The sequence below is a fragment of the Anastrepha obliqua genome, chromosome 3 (assembly GCF_027943255.1).
Source record: "Anastrepha obliqua isolate idAnaObli1 chromosome 3, idAnaObli1_1.0, whole genome shotgun sequence".
Classification (NCBI taxonomy): domain Eukaryota; kingdom Metazoa; phylum Arthropoda; class Insecta; order Diptera; family Tephritidae; genus Anastrepha; species Anastrepha obliqua.
The window spans coordinates 46,955,111-46,975,756 of NC_072894.1; the positions used below are offsets into that span (position 1 = coordinate 46,955,111).

Here is a 20,646-nt window from a genome sequence, read left to right on the forward strand (position 1 = left end):
TGTCCGAAATGAAATAATGCGAGCGATTCGTAAATACATACATACATACGTCACCATACGATGTAATTCAACATTAATGAGGTGTGGTGAGATTATCGCTTAACGCCTGTTGCTTCATTCGGTTGACAGCGAACACACACACAAACAGCTTTTTTGGAAAAAGAGCTGCTTTTGTTTAAACAATTTTGGTTAAATAACAAATAAATCAATTATTTTTTTGATGCAGAACGAAAGTAAATATTTCAAAGTTAAACTTCAAGAAAGTTTCATTTTAATTGGTTCATTCGTTTATGATTTATGGCCTTGAAAACAAAAAAATCATGTTTTTTGCCACATTTTGACCGATTGCCACGCCCCCTTTATATATTTCTTCACATTATATAGATATAAACCTTCCTCTTCAATCAATCTATCTTTAAAAAAAAAACCGCATCAAAATCCGTTGCGTAGTTTTAAAGATTTAAGCGTATACGGGGACATAGGGACAGAAAAAGAGACTTTGTTTTATAATATGTAGTGATAAGGGCGCTTGCACCCTTTATTGCGTGTTTGGCCGAGCTCCTCCTGCTGTTTGTGATATGCGTCTAGATTTTGTGCCACAAATGAATGGACCTACAGCTTTACATAAGTCGACTTCGAACGGCAAATGGATTTTTAAGAAGATCATTGTCATGGCAGAAATACACTCGAAGGTTTTCACTGCCCGCCGAAGGGCGCTATTATAAAGACATTTTTTACAATATGATATGATGATTCATGCCCGGGCTCTCGAATCCGTGCACTTCCGAATGGTAGTCAAGCTGCGGCGGCCGCCAATTAAGGTGTTAAAAAGTTTTGTTTGAAAAATACGTTTTGCGGCATTAATTAGGAAAAATTGTATACGAGGTTTGCCACTTAAGTTTCGGGATAAACCAGTAAAAATTAACATTTATATTAGAAAATCGCTTTATTATTCCTTCACTGGACTATTTTCTGATAATAACGTAAATATATACAATAGTAAATAGATTTTTTCTAACAAAATATGGCGGCAAATACTGTAATATTCAACTCATGGAAGCCGGCGTAAATCAAGCCAGTGTACTAGGGCCAGTATACTAGGCAGTGAACTAAAGCTGATATTCTTGATAATGACTTATGCATATTAAGAAATCGAAGGAGGCAAAAAAAAACAAAAATAATAATAATAAAAAAAGTATTTTTCGACATACATATCGTCCATGATCAGTATACCATTTTTAAACCGTCGGCACGAGCCTTTTTTGAGCGGTTCTTAAATTAAACGGCCTGAATAGACAAATCTTTTTGACGGGCTAATGTCTAAGTATGCCGTCAAGTTCAAGTCAAGTTTACTGGCGCATTGTAGTTGATTTAGTCACAGAAAATGATTAGGATTTAATTATATTTTGAGTGGAATATTTCAAGTATCTGTAAAGAACACAAATAGCACCCATATGACAAAATGTTCTAATTGCGATTGCCAATAAAAACATCAAGCTTCACGATGGCATTATCAGATTTGAAAATGTCTCACTAGTGTTACCATACGAGTATTACAACGAGATAATTGGCTCATTTGAAGAGAACATTGGCGGGAAAACGTAATACTCGTATGAGTTTAGAAAGGAAAGTGTAATTTTCCATCACGACTCGGTCTCAGGTTGCTACACCGTTAACAAACTATATAGTATTTATTTCGAAAACAGCGAATGGAAAGTCCTATGGCATTCGCCGTATTCAACGGATTCTTTTAACTCCCGTCTGATTTTCTTTCATTTCGGTCGATGTACAGGTACGAATAAGTTTTGTTTCAACTGAAATTTGTTTAACTTCTGCTTGGTTTTTAAGTATACAAAATATTTTGGACAAGGTATATTCTGAAAAACTTGTCCCATATAAGGTAATTCACTGATGTGTAGTTTACAAAAATATCCCTAGCTCTTTAGTTATAGGTATGCTTGTATGAATGGATCCTAGGGTTCCAAGTTGGGGCAGAGGGCCATAAAAAATCCCTCTATTCGGATCGGCTGTACGCCTAAGCTTTCACTTCACTCCAGCTCAGGTTCACGCAGCGGATTTCCAGTTCTATAAGCCGTTTCCAGATATTTGCTGGCCTCCCTTATCTACGGCTATTATAAGGGTTCCAATTCATGGCAGTTCTTGTTAGGTCTCCGCTTCCTCAGCGCAGGAAATGGTCAATCCAGTCCCATTTTCTTCTTCATATCTCAAGGATCATGATAGCTTACTGTACTTTGATGAGCCTGCGTTTGATAGTTTAGTTATAGGCAAAATATTTCGTGGAAAATTTTTTTTTGTTTATGATTTTATTTGCGTAAAATTTGTTTGTGATATGCATACCCTTTAATGTAAGAAAATCGATAAGTATCTTCGACCTTCTTATGGAGAGATATTCCGATACATTGAAAAGTTGTTAAGATTTTGTTTTTGTTTTTTGAAAGAAGCAACTACACTAATTATAACCGAACAAATTAATATTTTGTGTTATAATATTTGAATATGTTGAATTAAAATTTTCTTGTTTTTATTTTTGATTTTCCTTCTCCATTTTCAAATAATAAAATGCTTTTTTTTAATCTATTATAATTTCTTATTTTACTACTCACCTCAATTATTTCGTAAAGTTCATCAATCGTATCGACACGTTCTTTCAATTCCTCGAGCGTCATAACTTCTCGCGTTTCCTTAACTCGAAAACCATCCATTCGACGTTTTTCATACAAAATGTACTCTTCGAATTTTTTCCGGCGTTCACTGCATAGGTGCGAAAATATAATATTTAGTGTTTATATTAAGGTGCCTTGACGCAAAGTGTTTCAGTTTTTAAAATTTGGTATACACATACTACTGTGGGCAAAAAGTAAGGTGAATTTATTTGTCAAACTTCGCGGGATTAAAATATCGGAATATCAGAAGGATCTGTGAAAACCATTTTGAAAGACCATTTGGGCCTACGAAAAGTAAAATCTCGTTTGGTACCGAAAACTCGCAATTTCTTGAAAAAAAGGTCGCAATCAAGCGAATATCGTGCTAAAGGCGAGGCCAGACCGAAAAAAACACGTCAAAGTCGTTCAAAAATATGACCTGTATTGATGACAGTTTTTTTCGATTTTCGTGGTGTGGAGAACTATGAATTCCTTCCACCTGGCCAAACTGTTAATAAGGAATATTATTTGAGCATTATGCGTCGTTTACGTGAAGCAATTCGTCTAAAAAGACCAGAATTATGGGACAACAACTCTTGGTTTTTGCATCACGATAATGCACCGTCTCACACTGCACTCGTTTTTCGTGACCATTTCGCCAAAAATTCCACGCATATCGTTCCGCAACCACCGTATTGGCCTGATTTGGCTCCGTGTGACTTCTGGCTATTCCCAAAACTCAAGAGACCACTCCGGGGAACGCGTTTCGAGTCGATTGAGGAGATAAAAGCTGAATCGAAGAAGGTGCTGATGGCTATACCGGAAATGGACTATTTAGCATGTTTCGGGGATTGGAAAAATCGTTGGCATAAGTGTATTTCATAGAGAAGCGATTATTTTGAAGGGGATGAAATTGATTTACAAGAATAAATAAAGATTTTTCATTTCACAACCAAATTCACCTTACTTTTTGCCCACAGTAATATTTGTGGGCTTTAAATACTCTCATTATTTTGAAAATATCAACAGAGTTTTTGAAATAAAATTTTTTTATCTGAAAATCTCCAGATATGTACATTCATACACAGGCGAGTCATAGATAAATGAGGGAATGGCAGTCGGTATGGCTTTGTGGGCCTAGCATCAAACACCTGTAACATAGTGTGCTTCAATAAAGATTTGAAGAGCGAAATTATATTTCTCTCGAAGTATTCGATGTGGTTTTAGCTGGTGGTAGCACAGGAAGGGAACGGCCTCCTCTGCGTTGATAAGATCAGGTGAAGAAGGACTTGGCTTTGCTTGATGTTTTCAATTGGCGCCAGTTAGGACGAGAAAGAAACGACTGACGCGCTTTGTTAAACTCTTCCAAAATATCTTAAGCGGTTATCGCGCCAATCAAGAAGAAGATACAAATCTTTAATTAAAAAAGTATGCAGTTCAAGAAAAGGCAGCTAATTTTTGTTTTTAATAGTTAAATTCCATTTGTGCCTGTGTTTTTAATAATTTAAGCAACTAATTACATTTTCGTTGTAAAAATAAAACGATATATCTTTTATGGCCAGATAGCAAATATAGTTCTTCCAATTTTTTACGTACAATAAAGTTTCAAAAGTTCTATGTGATATTAATTTTTTGCATAAATGTATTTGATGTGACATTATTAAAAACTAGATATGCAGTATGTTGTAAAATTATTAGGTCCAAGCTAATTACGAACGATATATTTATCATAAATGTATGCATTTAAATCTCTTAATCCTACATGGCACTTCCTGGTAGAATTGCGAATTTTTGGGCTTCAGATGACCATAACATTGAGTAGAGATCAAATATATCCTAATCTATAAGTCAAAAAACGAATTCAAAAACTGAAGAAATCAACTAATACATAGAAAGAATAGACAAATCAGCACTGCACATCAAATTAAAATAGGTGTCGTTCAATTTATGAGGAAGAGCTTTAGCGTATAAAAAATAAAAAACGTCATCTAAGGTTGAAAGTATTTTTTAGCTGCGGGAGAGTAATAGCCCAGGCTTAGAGTTAAGATCGAGTTACAGGAGTGATTACTTTTGGTTTGGAGTATGTAACGAGTTCAATGAAACTGAGAAGTAAAACATGTGGAAAAATTGCAATTAAGTTCAGTTAAGTCCAACAATCGATACACTATTGGACCGACCGACCTCACACATTGGGCCGACCGCTTAAAGCTGTCCCAACAAGGCGGTCATTTGAGTGATGTGCGATTCCAAAAAACAAAAAAAAAATCAAAAAGTAAATCTGTCATTAACATTTTTTCCTATCACTCTTATCTGGTCTTATAAAAAAAAATGCGTTCAAGAATGAAACACCTTACGCATCTCTGCGGACTAAGTACCTAAATAAGTGATAAATGTATCAAACTTAAACATATTTGTCAATACGTCCAGCAGGATTCTAGATAAACTCACTAATCAATTTAAATAATTGTATATATAAATAGATATGTGAAAACGAAGTTGCGCTTGTGAGAATTATTTAAGAGTAGTTTGTTAGTTTTTTATTGATCAAAAGTTTGCACACATAGGTGAAAAAGTATACGTACCGCAACGCTATTTCCAGGTTCTCGCGCACCACATTCAAGCGGGCCGAGCTTAAGTCCAATACTTCTTCCAACTCACCGGGCAAAATAAAAGTACGTGAATTGAGATGAATGTGATCACCTGTGGAAAGCGAAATGTTACTTATGTTTTATTTTACGGTTTTCGTAAGAGAAAATCCAATGCAATTAATTGAGAAGTTTTAAAGTGTGAGCATGTGTTGGTGTAGTTACACACTAATGATTGTGTACTCTTATATTGTCAATAGTATTCGAACGCATACTTTGTGATAGCAGCTACAAGCCACAACTTTGTATAACTTTGTATGAAGCGAATTCCAAGCTAATTAATTAGATTTTCTCCGCGAATGTAGAAAACACACCTTAACAAATTTAATGATATTAAAATTGTAAAAAGCCAGAACCAGAAAAAATTTTAATTGTAAAAGTCAGAACCAGAGCAAGCTTGACTACATTTATGCATGCATAGAAATAAATTAATAATTGACGCATACACTTCTGTTAGGAGTTTGACAGAGCTCCTCCTCCTATAACGGGTGATTTTTTAGCAATTATTTTTTTAAACAGTTGGTTTAAACAGCTGACGCACGTTTCGTGTTTTGTTTCACTGTCAAACATCTTTAGTTTGGTCTATAATTGAACCATTCCATTTTATGGTCAGTTTAATCGACCCACTGAAGCAGCTATTCGAGCTATTGTGACTAAATTTAGAACCAAATTTACATTATTAGACATCAAACCACCAACACGCTTACGTAGAGTGCGAACTGAAGAAAATATCGCAGCTGTATCGGCCAGTGTTAATGATGACCATCAATTATCGATTCCTCGCCGTTCGCAGCAATTGGGGCTCTGTTACTCAACAACGTGGAAAATTTTGCGAAAGGATTTAGGTGTGAAGCCTTTCAACGCAGAATTTTCGGAGAATGGGCTCTTGGGGAGTTGGCCGAAGATCCACTTTTTTATCGAAAAATTGTGTTCAGCGACGAAGCTCATTTTTGGATCAATGGGTACGTAAACTAGCAGAATTGTCAATTTTGGAGTGGAGATCAACCAGAAAAATTGGAAGGGCTACCAATGTATCCAGAAAAAGTCACAGTTTGGTGCGGTTTATGGGCTGGAGGTATCATTGGACCGTACGTCTTCAAAGATGCTACGAATCGTAACGTAAATATGAGAGAATGGTGAGCAGTACCGTGAAATGATAACCAACTTTTTACTGTCCAAAATGCAAGAGCTTGACTTGCATGACATGTGGTTTCAGCAAGACGGTGTCACATGCCACACAGCACGAGTAACAATGGACTTGTTGAGAGGCGAGTTCGGTGAACATTTTATTTCACATTCGGGACCTGTCAATTGGCCACCCAGATCGTGCGATATAACGCGTTTAGATTATTTTTTGCGGGGCTATGTTAAAGCTCATGTCTATTCAGACAAGCCTGCTTCATTCAATTAACGCATTGGAAGACAACATTAAAGCATTTATGTATATGTGAGATACCGACCGAAACATTTGAAAGAGTATACCAAAATTTGACTAAGCGGATTGACCATTTGAAGCGCAGTCGCGGTCAACATTTGCTTGAAATAATCTTCAAACATTAAATTAAATGGACTGTACTATCGATTTAAATAAAAATTTCATGCATTTTTCTGAATTTTGTGTGTGTTTTTTTGAAAAACTATCCTATAGCTCTTAAAAGACCACCCTTTACATTCGGAGGTTTGTCATTGCCTGCCGAGGGGCGACCGGTATTACAAAAAAAATGTTCTATGATTTTTCAGTTCTATGCTCTCACGCACCAATTCAATCGGTTCCTGCGACCACTGTACATGCATACATACATACATACATACACGTATATACAGGTAACATAAAAACGTTTCAATAGCGGCACAAGCACTCAGCTCCCCTGTTGTCATCTTGGCAATCGCTAATCAAACTAAACTTTTATAATTGGCTGTGGTATCGATCTCCATCTTTGTACTAGATTCTATCACGAGAGAAAAGCAACGTGTTTTGTAAAACTTTATAAAACTGCATGGAAAATGAGTTAAAGTTGTATGATAGTCTATCGCATCATAAGTTCAATAGTGCAAGCTCCAGTGGGAAAAGTGGATATCCCGAAATTTGCTGATATCGGTGTTTTTAAAATACCGGAATGACTTGAAATTTTATCGCAAGCAGAGAAGTGGCGTCAACGGAAATAACAAAATATCCGCTTTTTAGCAAGCAAAAAATCTATATTTGCTTACAATATCCATATAACTATAATTAAAAAAAAAAAACTAAGAACTAAGAAAGAAAAAACTAAGAACAAAGTGGGTCAAAACGTCAGTCAAAAAATAATAAATATTTACAAACATAACGAGATTTGAGTGAGAGCTACTTTCGACAAAAAGTTTGAAATTCATTTTCTCAAAACATCAAAAAATGTATAGGCTATTTTAATACTAAGGGGACGATATAGTCTAATGACTACAGTCGTTTCTTTGATCAATACCCGGAAACTCCAACACATCTCCTTCTTGATTGTGATGCTATAGTGAGGGCAAGGATGAGTTATCTCGGTCAGATGCGGCCGGCAGAAAGGCACATGAGCTCAACCCAACCCAACCCATCTCTATTTTAGGTTTATTAAGGGACTGGTTTTTGATGAAACATTGTGATGAGTAGACGGCACAAAGATCGTGTATATCTCATTGCCATTCATTCATTCAAAATTAGTCGCATTTGGTACAAATGACGAATCACTGCGAAGCAATTAAAATTTAGAAAAATTGGCGGTGCCACAACGACTTTTATGTAAACATGTGTATCTCGATAAAAAGTTAATAAAACTCGTCTAAACTTGGTACACTTACGCCCCCTTTCTTATTTAGTACCAAAAGCCCAGATTGTGAAATCAGTTCAAATTTTATCATATTTGAATAAGAGTTCACTAATTAATTATAAATTTAATTTAATGTAATAACTCAAGAACATTATTTCAAAATATTTCCGAGTTGCTTATTGAATTTTGCTCACCGAAACCGATCCCGATTTTGCGGGATCTATATTAATCACTAATACAAGCGGCACTAATAAGTACAATACGTTTGTATATGTATATGTATATGTATGTATAGGTACATTAAGTAGCAACTACTGTAGTTACCTTAATATGTATGTGTACATGTATGTACGTATGTATTGTATTACCCAACTTCCTTTATACTAACTACTCCTCTACTTACTATCCAATATCGTATGTGTTAGCAGAAAAATGACACGTCGCGACACTATTTTGATTTCATCTTTGATTGCAAATATTTTTTCATCGCGACACTCGGTTAAGTAGTTTTGCAAAGCGACTACCTCTGGTGTCTCTTCAGGCCTCTCGCCAGCTTTCATAGACATTTCCTCTAGTGCATCACAAATCCTGTAAAAAATTATAAAATAAAAATATGTATAAAAATTAAATTAAATCCTATACATTTTTATTTTTTATTACAAGAACTAAAAGATGAACATTTTAAATAATATTCATTATTTGCAACCACGGAAATAATTGTTATTCTAAGAGTATAATCTTACTTACGCGCGGTTTTCATTTATATTTACGGCTTTGTAGTAGTCAATGACAAAATCGTAGACCTGTTTGACGAGCATTACGATGGTGTTTTTCACATGTCGGTTGTCCAGCATGAAGAGGTTAAGTGGTATAAAGTCACGTAATATATAAGTGCTGTGTATGATGCCCACCAAGCGCTTCATCAGCTCTTCAACAAGCTAAGGAAAATATTAGAAATGCGGAATTGAAGTAAGTAAATGTCAGCTTTTACAGATATAAAATTTACAGCTTGTCACAAAGCGATTTATATTATTATATATTTGGATTTGTTTTGGGTTCTTTGTTTCCTTATTGCAACTAAGCATTTAAGCAATACTGAATATGTGGGATACATTACAAATATAAGGAAATAATTAGTTGATGGCAAGTTGTTAAATTTATAAAAACGTATTAATGATATTTCTTGCGTTGTACACAGTTTTATACCGTGGGGCATATTAAGAAAATCCTATTATTTAAAGCGCGTGTTGATATTCTTATATGTAAAGTATAAACTAAAATTAATGGTGATATATAATGGTAGGCAAATAAAAAACGGTTTGAGGGCACAGCAAAATTCTATGAAAAAGTTAAACATTCAATAGTGGCCGCTATTAAAATTTCAATTTCATCATTATTGAAACGCGGAAGCCTTAATATCAGCTTTTTCAAAAGTATAATTATTTATATAATGGGTTGAGGAGCTCGGCCAAACACCTGACAGAAGTGTACGCGCCAATTATTTATTTATTTTATAATGTGACTTAATCATGTGACCACAAGTGTATGTATGTATATTATAAAAGTGTACATGATATTCTGATATATACATAAGTAAGAAATAGTGTAGTATGGGACGTAGAAGAGACGACAGAACTTTGCCAGTAACTTTTTAAACTATAAGCAGAATAAATTGGACTTTGTTGGCTGCCACATCTCATAAATAATAGTAAAGTGCTGCATTGGAAAAGTATGTAACACCCTAAAAAGATCTATAGAGTTTTCTAAACACTTGGTATTGCACATACTTCGAGTGCTACACTTTTGTAATACTAGCAGCAGACGAATCTTATTAAAATACTCGCAACTCTTACAGCTTATCCCATACTTCAAATTAGAATGCATATTTCCGTGGAACACTATTTTCAGAATCTTACTTGAGCAGAGCTTTTTAGGGCAATAAAAGGAACATATGGCTGCACATACCTATATACACACTGACTAAGGGCCCAAATATGCGGAGACCCGCTTAAATTTGTGTCTACTGTAACCCCTAAACATTTGAAGTCGGTAACAACGTCTATCCATTTGTACTCGTATCACAAGCGATTTTCTGGTCGAAATGTTCCCAGAGCAGCCGCCATGTATCGCACTAAGTCAGTTGATTTGATCTCTGTTTTTTCTAGGCTGTCAAATTTGTGATTAACATTCCTACAAAAATTGTATTCCCATTGCTTGACATTCGAAAAACTTACAAGTTCGTATTAAATTTTGCATTAATAATGTGTTCAATGGTGCGGAAATTTTAGAAATGTTGGGAAACTGCTTCGGTAATGACATTTAAAGAAGACAGTCAACAAAAGTTTACGAGTGGCTTCTCGCTTCACAAGAGATTGCGATTCCATAGAGGATGATGAACGTAGTGCCAGGCCGTCGGCATCCATCATGAACCACCAAGACAGTTTTCGTGGACCCATTGTGAAAATGCAGACAGGTCACTATTAAATTTAAAACTCAATTCTTCAACAAGACCAATTCTACTGGACAAATACAATTGAATGACGTCAGCATAATACTGGATATTAATATTCTGACACAGAGAGAATATGGTATATCATTCACAAAAATACTCAAAAAAGGGGACTAAGGAGAGAACTTTGGGGCACACCGAAGCCAACAAAACAAGACTTGGAGAAACCTACCTTGTACATTGCCTATTGAGTTCTTTCTGCTTTACGCAAGTATCATATCAGAAAATACGAAAGAGTGGTCAAATTGTTTTCCACAAAAGTCATGGTTTGCCGAATAAAATGCCTTAGAGAAATTCAGAAGGTAAAGAAGAGATAGGTCACCGCTGTCAATCCGCATCCTTAAGTCATCAAGTATTTTTAGTAGTATCATTGCTCTTTTTTCCACTCCTCTGGACAATTTTCAGATGTGGAGCAGTAATAAATAATATGTGGTGTAGTGCCTAGAATAAATGGTAGCACAAGCTTCACAAATTCCAAAGATATCCCATCCTCCCCAACAAACATCAAATCAATATTTATAGAAGTGAATTCTTCTTCTTCTTGATTGGCGCGTTAACCGTTTACGCGATTTCGTCCCGACTTTAACAAAGCGCGCCAGTCGGTTCTTTTTCGTGCTAACCGTGCCAGTTGGACACACCAAGTGAAGCCAAGTCCTTCTGCACCTAATCTTTCCAACGCAGGTGAGGCCTTCCTCTTCCTCTGCTACCACCAGCTCATACCATACCAATACTTTCAGAGCCGGAGGTTTGTATCTATTCGGGTGACATGACCCAGCCAACGAAGACGAAGATCTTTATTCGCTGTGCTATGCCTATGTCGCCGTAAAAGTCATAAAATTCATTGTTTCATCGCCTACAATACTTGGCGTCACCAAAGTGTAAAGGTGCAAAACTCTTGCGCAGAGTCTTTCTCTCAAACACCCTTATTGAATATTGTCATCGTTCAACCATATGCGCCATACGTTAGGGCGGGCATAATGAGAGCCTTCCAGAGTATTAGTTTTGTTCGTCGAGCAAGTCCGCCAATTGCCTTCTTAATCCCAAGTAGCACTTGTTGGCAAGAATCAAATTTCCTATGAGAAGCGCTGTTTTAAGTTTTCGCCAGACTTTCGCGCGTCCATCACTTCCAAATAAATTGAATTTATATTCATCATTGAAAAGTATTTGCAAATTCCAATCTAAGTCACCTAGTTAGCGTTCTTACTTAGAGGAACTCTGCACGGGTTTCGGATGAACTTGCTTATTGGGACTCTATGAATTTCCTTAAGTATTTGACTAACATCTCTTCTGCAAAGAATTTTTGGCCATCCGCTTCTAGTTAAATTTTTCACAGAACCCAGTTTTCCGATTTCAGTATGGAAAGACTTATGCCTTAACAACCTGTAGAAATCGTACAATTGTATTACGAAAATCTACGTTCTGTGAAAAGTGTTTATCGAGCGCTCAGGCAAACTTATGGTGTACATAACCTTCCTACCGAACGCACTATTCGGCAAACCATCGGCAAAATTGAGAATAATTTTATATTAATGGATGATTCTCGACCTTTTACACTACGTATAGCCCGAAGAGAAGATAAAATTGCAGCTGTAAATAAGAGATTTACCCAGAAGTATCGATTCGGCATCCATTTCAATAACTTGGCCTATCGTATGGCACTACTTGGGCGATTTTACAAAAAGATCTTGGTTTGAAAATGTTTAACATACAGCTAGTCCAAAATTTCAAGCCGACCGATCTTCCAAAACGTCATAATTTTAATCGTTGGACTCTTAAAAAACTCGCCGAATATGCCCATTTTCAGACCCGAATTTTGTTTTGTTAATAAACAAAATTTCCGTATTTGGGCTGAAAAGCAGCCCGAAGTGATTCAAGAATAGCCATTACATCCATTGAAAACAACCGTTTGGTGCGGCCTATGGGCTGGAGTAATCATCGGCCCATAATTCTTCAAAGACGAAGCTGACGCCAATGTAACAATGAATGGTCACCGGTTTCGCACCATGATAAACGACTTTTTCATGCCGGATGCCGGAAATTGAATCCCGTGATCTCCAGAATGTTTGGTTTCAACTATTTGCATACAGCCTATACAACCCGCGAAACAACGGATTACTGCGTCGTCGTTTCGGTGAGCAATTTATCTCTCGTCTCGGACCAGTGGATTGGCCACCAAGATTGTGCGATATCCTCCCTTTGATCTATTATTTGTCGGTGAAGTCTAAATGCATTGTGGATAAGTCAAATTGGAATGAGGCAGTGGAAGCCAACAGCACTAAAGCTATTCAAGAGATACCGACCGCGGTGCTTCGGCGAGACGCGAGTCTTTCAAAATTGTAGTTTACGGATGCTCAAATCGCGGCGCATTTGGGGCCAACATTTGAAAGGGATTATCTCTTAAATATAAATGTCATTAATAGTTCTACACAAAAATAATAAATATTGCCCAACCAGTTTGAATTTTCGTTGTTTTATTTCAATTTAAAATCCGATACCTCTAAATTGATTACCCTTCGAGCCCAGACGCAACCGAATAACAGTGAAGCGCCGACATGTTTTTTTTTTCGTTATGCACTTCTCAACGGCTAAAGCTAATTTTGCTGATGACTCTACAACACGCTTGGCAGCGCGTCATAATAAGATTTAGTATTAATTCTACGCATCAGTGAATTTAATCAAATAAAAATATAATAATTAATTTGGTTTTTCTGCAGCGAAAATCAGCTCGGTTTGTTTTTCTACATATGTACATAGTTACAAGCCATGGCGGAATTATATAAGTATAGATGAAGTAATAAATCAGTACGAAAAATGTAACACTGTTTTATAGGAAATGTGGACATTCTAGATTTTCTGAAAGAGAAAAGAGCAGAAATAGATAAAGTTTTTACCATTTTTGCCAATTAAAGGTGCAATTACTTGCATTTTTTTCTTTTTTTGTAATGGGTAGACGATTAAAAGTTGGCAAAAAAAAAAGTTCCCGAAAATGGCAAAATTAGTAAATAAAGCTTTGTACAAGTTATTCTAGAAGGATTCATGGACTATACAAAAAATATCGATAATTTTACCAAAAAATGCAATAAGATACATGAAATTTATTTACAGATTTATAATGATTAATGGGTCATACCCATTATTTTTCAAGCGCGCATTTAATAACTTTATGCGGAATTGCATTCTGCACATGAAAAATAAATTGGTTTCCACATATGGAGGGGCTTAGAGTTTTATGCCGCTTCCAAATGGTAGATGATTTTTTTTATGAGGAAATTTTTCATGGCTGAAACACATTCAGAGATTGCCGGCCATTACCTACGGAGGGGCGACCACTATTAGAACAAAATTATGTATTACTGTTATACCCAAGGTGTCGAGCCCAGACGCAACCGAATAACAGTGAAGCGCCGACCTTTTCGGCAACGGCGACCGCCATTTCTCCATTAAGCACTTGAAATATCACAAATAAATTTTCAAATAAATATAATCTCACAGTTTTCACGTATTTTTTTATAAAAATTCAAACGGAAAGTTTACAAAAAAAATAATTTTGCAAGGACACAATATTTTGGGGCAATAGCTAATTTGCAAACTAAAAATATTAATTTATTAGTAAATAAATCAAAAATAAATTCAATAATGCCTTCAAAGAAGGAACTCTGGAACTGTATTATTGCTTCACTTTTTATTATTCCGCCACAGCATGCTATAAAAATGAAGGTAGTTCCACTTAGTGGTAGTTGCAGCCATTTCAGCCAATTGACTGTTGCTGATACTATGTTGTCTTCATTAAAAGTAGCTACCAGATTGAAACTCGCAATTAAATCTTTTTTCAACTGCCTTTGAAAAAATTTGATCGAAAATTCAATTTTATAAAATAATAACAAGTTGCAAACATGCGAGATACCAGTGAGAGGAAGACGGTATACGTTTAAGACGGTATACGTATTACAACGATTGCGACAATTAGTTGCATATGGGGTATGGCACATCCGGAGCTAGACATTACGCATTTTGAAAATAAATATTATTACTTTAGGATATTAATCTTCTATATTATAAAGGTGAATGTCTGTACGTTGTCCGCGCATCACTACGAAACGACAACACCAAATGCCGTAAAAATTTGTATACATTCATATTTTCAGCCAATGAAGGTTATAGGCATGTTTTTATGACGGAACTCCCTTCCCACAGCCCCCAGTCCGCGCCACCACTCTCATTCGTCACTAATATCGAATATTTGCTTAAATTTAATCTAAAAAATCCTGGGTTTTCCTATTTCCCACTATTTATAGCACACTCTAGACTTCATAATCCGCATAAGCTGCTCAACTATGACCCAAATGCAAAGTTCAAAAACGGGTTAATAAAAATAATTTTGCTTGATATTTTTTGGATTGGTTATTTTGATTTTATTCAACGAGGCATAGCAACGGATGCTGGGTATTGTAATATTATGGTTATTAATAAAAAATTATTTTCTATGAAATTATTGCTTGTAATTCTTTTATGTACATATCTTAAATCCCTCAAAACTACTCCTACGCGAGCGGGACCGCGGGTTAAAGCAAGTATTAAATATATTATCATTTTGAATTTGGTAGTCAATGTGTTAATAATCTTTGGTGCAAATTACTAAGCGAATATAAATCATTTCTCTTTATCAAAATGCCCACAAAAGTGTGCTTTGTTAGGACGAAACAATGAGAATCCAAGTTTTAAGTGAGGCAAGAAAGTCTTAGGTTGAGATTGCCAATTTGTTGGGAAGTTTGCGGTGCGCAATCGAATTTGCTATTAAGAGATTTGCGGCGACAAAATCCCACTATAATAAATCAAAAATTGGAAGAAAATGCCTCACTAGCGAACGGGAAGGCCGAAAACTTGTAAGGGAGTCTCTTAAAGATCGTAAAAAATCTTCTCCTTCCAGATGTCCTCCCGGAAGAAATTGAAAAATTCGAGTGCTGGAACAGGTATGAATCGAGCTTCGAGGGAGATTTAGATTGAATCGGTTTAAAATATTAACCACTATAGCTTTTTATCCTAGTCCAATTTCGAAGAAATATCACATATTTTATTTTTTTTCCTTTCCTTTCCCTTCCTTTCCCTTCCTTTCCTTTCCGCTTTCCTTTCCTTTCCTTTCCTTTCCTTTCCTTTCCTTTCCTTTCCTTTCCTTTCCTTTCCTTTCCTTTCCTTTCCTTTCCTTTCCTTTCCTTTCCTTTCATTTCCTATATAAAGAAGGAGGAAAGAAGTTGGCGAGGAAATTCATCAGATTGCGTGATACCTACTGTTAAGCATAGGGAGGCAACGTTATGATCTGGGGCTGTATGGCTGCTGATCGGTTCATTCACGAGGACGGCATAGACCGTCAAAAGCTCATAAATGTATTAGAAACTGTACTTTTCCTTTCGTTAACGCGCATTTTCGACGACACTTACTTAGACAGTTCAAATTCCAACAAGACAATGTTTCTTGTCACAAAGCAGCGACTACGATGCGTTGATTTAAAGACAATGAAGATATTGTTTTGTTAGATTGGCCAGATAGAGCACATGTGGGTTATTTTAAAGCGCAAGATAAAGGAATACAGCATAACATCGCAACCAGCCTTAAAAATGCTTAAATCCACGAGTGGAACGCCAAAAGTATATCCTTTCACCCTCCTTGTTTTCCAGTGAACCGATAAATAAATATTATATCATTTTGTATTTTACCATAAATTTCTTTTTTTTTTCAACCTTCTTCGATATGAGTCAAAATAAATAACAAAAACAAAATATTTTTTTTCTAACCAAAATATTTTTTTTCTAACCAAAATATTATCAGCGTAAAGTATTTTCTGTAGGTAGCTCAATGTATGCCAAAACCAATGAAAAGGTAAGAAATTAAAATTATATACCTATATACAATTAATTATAATGGGTTGGGGAATAAGTTCATGGCGTTTTTATATTTTCTTTTATTTCACAATGATTTGTTTACTGTTTGGCAAAGGGTAAGTATTCGAAGGGAAAATACGATAGAACTCTTTCTGCTCTAGAAAACTATGTTAATTGTATTTCTGAGTTATTTAATTTTTTATTAGTTTTGAGGCTTAGAAATGGAATACCCAGGAGGCAAAAGGCAAAATTTTCGACGCCTGATCTTCTTTGCTCTTCATCGAGGTCTACAGCACGAAAATGGTTTGTTTAAGTTAAAAAATGGCGACTGCGATCATAAAACGATTCTCAAATAGCTGGCCGAACGGCAGATATTTTTTTTGAGGAGCTTTTTCATGGCAGAAATACACTCGAAGGTTTGCCATTGCTTGCCCAGGGGCGGCCGCTATTAGAAAACACTTGTTCTTTATTTTGGTGTTTTACCGAGATTCGAACCTACGTTCTCTCTATAAACTCCGAATGGTAGTCACGCACCATCCCATTCGGCTACGGCGGCCACCGTTTAAGTAAAACTATATAGTTTTTATTTAGGTTCGCAACACAACAATAAAACAAAAATTATGTTAAAATTTTTATTTTATTTACTTGTTCAACTATAAAAATAAGTATGCATGTATATGCATATCTATGTATAGTGAGCTCAGCATGTCATTGTCAGTATATTCAATATAAAATTCCATAAGTATTACCATTAAAAGTCCAATCTCGTTATCATTTTTAAAATCTCATTATAGCATTTATAGAAATTCGCAGTATCAGTTTGTTAACAGTCAATAATTGAATGAAATGAAAAGTGATAAAATAAAAATAATATCCTTAGCACAAGCGCACGCTAGTACACGAGGTGTGGCAATTGGGTTACTGGAACTGGTAGCACTGCGCTATTCGTAATAAATTTGGATGGGCAGAAAAATGAGTACCATTCTTTAGTTTATTTTTCTTCTTAGCTTCATCAACAATCTCCCTCCAGTTCACTATCTCTCTTGCTACATTTTTCCCATTACGAACGTTCATCATTTTCAAGTCTGTTTCTATGTAAAACACAGGAATGAGCGTTCCGAAAAACACTCAATTGAGGCCGGCGTGCCTCAAGGTAGTGTGCTGGGACCTGTCCTTTATACGATATTCACTTCTGACTTTCCAACGACTGATGAGGTTATGATTGCAACTTTTTCTGATGACACAGCTTTATTATCACTGGGCGAAACTCCAACAAGTGCTACATTACATATTCCGCCCGAGCTGACGAAAATAGAAACATGGATGAAAAAATGGAATGTTAAAGTGAATACCGACAAATCTGTTCATATGACTTTCACTACCAGAAGAGAAAACTGTCCTCAAGTATACATAAATGCCACACCTATTCGCCAGAAGAACTCAGTAAGATATCTTGGAATGCACCTAGATCGAAGACTTACGTGGAAGGACCACATTAAAGCAAAGCGCCAACAACTTAAAATAAAGACAAACAAAACGTACTGGCTCCTTGGAGCAAAGTCTGAACTAAGTCTTGAGAAGAAAATCCGATTATACAAAGCGATTTTAAAACCAGTCTGGACATACGGTATACAGCTGTGGGGCACGGCTGCCAATTCCAATATCGAAATTCTACAGCGATACCAATCAAAGACACTTAAAATGATACTAAATGCGCCATGGTTTATTACAAACGAAAGTATACATAGTGGCCTTGAAATTCCCTATGCCAAGGAAGAAGTGCGGAGGTTATCCAATAGATACTTGAACTTCAAACTAAGCGATCACAGCAATACTCTTGCAATATGCTTATTAGATGATAGTGAAGAAACAAAACGACTTAAAAGATTTCACGTCCTTGATTTGCCTTTTAGAAATTAAGTATTTATGCTCATACATATGTACATATGCACACCAGATATATAATATTTGCCATAATTGTTAAGAAAACCAAAAATTGAATTGAAGTAATGCTGCAATGAAATATGTTTTACTATATTTATTTTTATATTCTGCTCCTTGTAAAAATTTATCACATTTGCTGAATGTTAACATGACAGATTGCAAATAAAGTAAGTAAAAAAAAAAAAGAAGTCTGTTTCGGCGTCATCAAGCCATCTCTTTCTTGGTCGGCCTCTTTTCCTTCGTCCTATTGGACGTAGAGTAAACCTTTTCTTTGTATTTTTTCATTTTGCATTCCTACAATGTGGCCAACCCATCTACATCACAAGAATTCTTTAGTTTCACTCGAAGTTTAAAGTCGATCGTTTCGATGTTAGTGCCGTCACGAAAATCAGTGGCTTACATTACAAGAAACGTATTGTGATAAAATTTTTAAACAAATCAAAAATTTCACAGGAGTGAGATCAAAGTCAACAGTAGATATGTTGATCGTTGTTTGGATACTAGCAGTATCATTCGTCGGCCCTGCCAGCCAGTGACTAGACCGTTCAATGCTCACGTCCAAAACCGGCGTGTGCACGGACTTTCCGCCAACGCGTTCGTTTTGCAAGCGTTTTTGAAGGAAACAGGCATTCCAATATTGCTATACCCACCCTATAACTTCGCTATTGTGCTCTGCGAATTCTTTCCGTCTCGAAATTGAAGTGAAAGGAAGTTAAGGAAGCTGTAACTACGGCGCTGAGCGGGTTAACTTCGGAGAAATTGGCAAAGGATGGGAATCAAAGGAGTACATGTGAATTATTGTGCAGAGTTAAAGGAACACAATGTATTATGAAGGTCAATACTAAAATAATGCTCGTAATTTAATTTGCTTGTATTGGCAAATTTCCAGAACTTCATTGCTACACCTCGCAATCGAGTATATTGAAACTTGATAATATGCCATTTAAAATGGAATTAAAGCCAGTAATTTTCATTGAAGTTTGTGTTTGCATTATGCAGCGAAAATCAAATTCATTTTACAATAAATTTCGCAAGAGATTATTACTGTTGATTGAAATTTCAGTATGGTGATAGTTATAATAAATATAATTAAAATTAAATCAAACTGTTGGAAATGTAAAATAATTTAAATTGTTCTTCAAATAAAATATGTCGATATAGCATACACGAATTTGGTTTGATAAAAGTTTTTCAATCTTAAAGGTCTTCGCCACTTTGCTTATCGGATCCATTTAGACAAAAAAATACCATTGTAGCGATAATGAATGACATCCAACAAGTCCTTTGAAAAAAGATGATCAAAAATTGCCAATCCATTAGCATTCTCCAAGAGTTATTTCAGAAGTATTTAAATATTTTTGCAGCAACAACTATCAGTAGTCTTGCTCTCAACTTACATAATCGGTTTCGAGGTTGATTTTCGATTACTGTACTCTAATTCCCTGAGAATATAAATCCCTTGAGAATATTTTAGATGAGTATAGACTTATTAATGGGAATCAACGTCTTCGCCTGCTGCTGTCGCATAATTGTCTCGGTTTCCAGCCTGTGTCCTCCATGCCCGAAATCCCAATAAGCCTGCGTCCTCTTCTAGATCGTCAATCCATCTAAGCGACGGGTGGTTCCTTCTTCTCTGTCGGTGGCATTTACCGAAGAGTATTTGCTGAGGTGGGTAATCCGTATTAGCCCGCATTATGTGACCTGTCCATCTCAATCTCTTGACCATGAATGTGATTATCACACATAAATATATAGTTTTTCGAGTTCATGATTGTAGCGTCTCCACCACTCGCCTTTATCATATGTCGCGCCAAAATTTTTTCGCAGAGCTCTCTCCTCAAAAATTAGTAGCTTCTGTTTATCCGCATCTCCGAGTGTCCATGTGTTACTGCCGTATAGCAAGGTGGAAATAATAATTGAGGGATACAGTGAAATCTTTGTTTTTCTGTGTAGGAGGCGACTATATAGGTGTTGACACAGCGAAAAATAGCAGGTGTTGGCCATAAGGACTCTGTGGCCGATTTCTGCAAAATTTTGTTGTCATAATTAATGTTTATATATATAATTGGCGCGTACGCCCTTTTTGGATGTTTGGCCGAGCTCCTCCTCCTATTTGTGGTGTGCGTCTTGATGTTGTTCCACAAAGGGAGGGACCTACAGTTTCAAGCCGACTCCGAACGGCAAATATTTTTATAAGGAGCTTTTTCATGGCAGAAATAC

The 20,646-nt window shown here is 36.0% G+C and overlaps 1 protein-coding gene across 1 annotated transcript in view; it reads right to left on the reverse strand.

Annotated features, from left to right (window-relative positions):
• Nucleotides 1–20,646, reverse strand: part of LOC129240668 (dynein axonemal heavy chain 3-like) — a 319,983-nt gene that overhangs the window by 236,753 nt on the left and 62,584 nt on the right. Inside the window, exons 17-20 of the mRNA XM_054876599.1 lie at nucleotides 8,845–9,035; nucleotides 8,501–8,685; nucleotides 5,246–5,363; nucleotides 2,625–2,772 (exon numbers count right to left, since the gene is read on the reverse strand). Of these exons, the coding sequence (XP_054732574.1) occupies nucleotides 2,625–2,772; nucleotides 5,246–5,363; nucleotides 8,501–8,685; nucleotides 8,845–9,035 (642 nt within the window). The remainder of the gene's footprint in view (nucleotides 1–2,624; nucleotides 2,773–5,245; nucleotides 5,364–8,500; nucleotides 8,686–8,844; nucleotides 9,036–20,646) is intronic.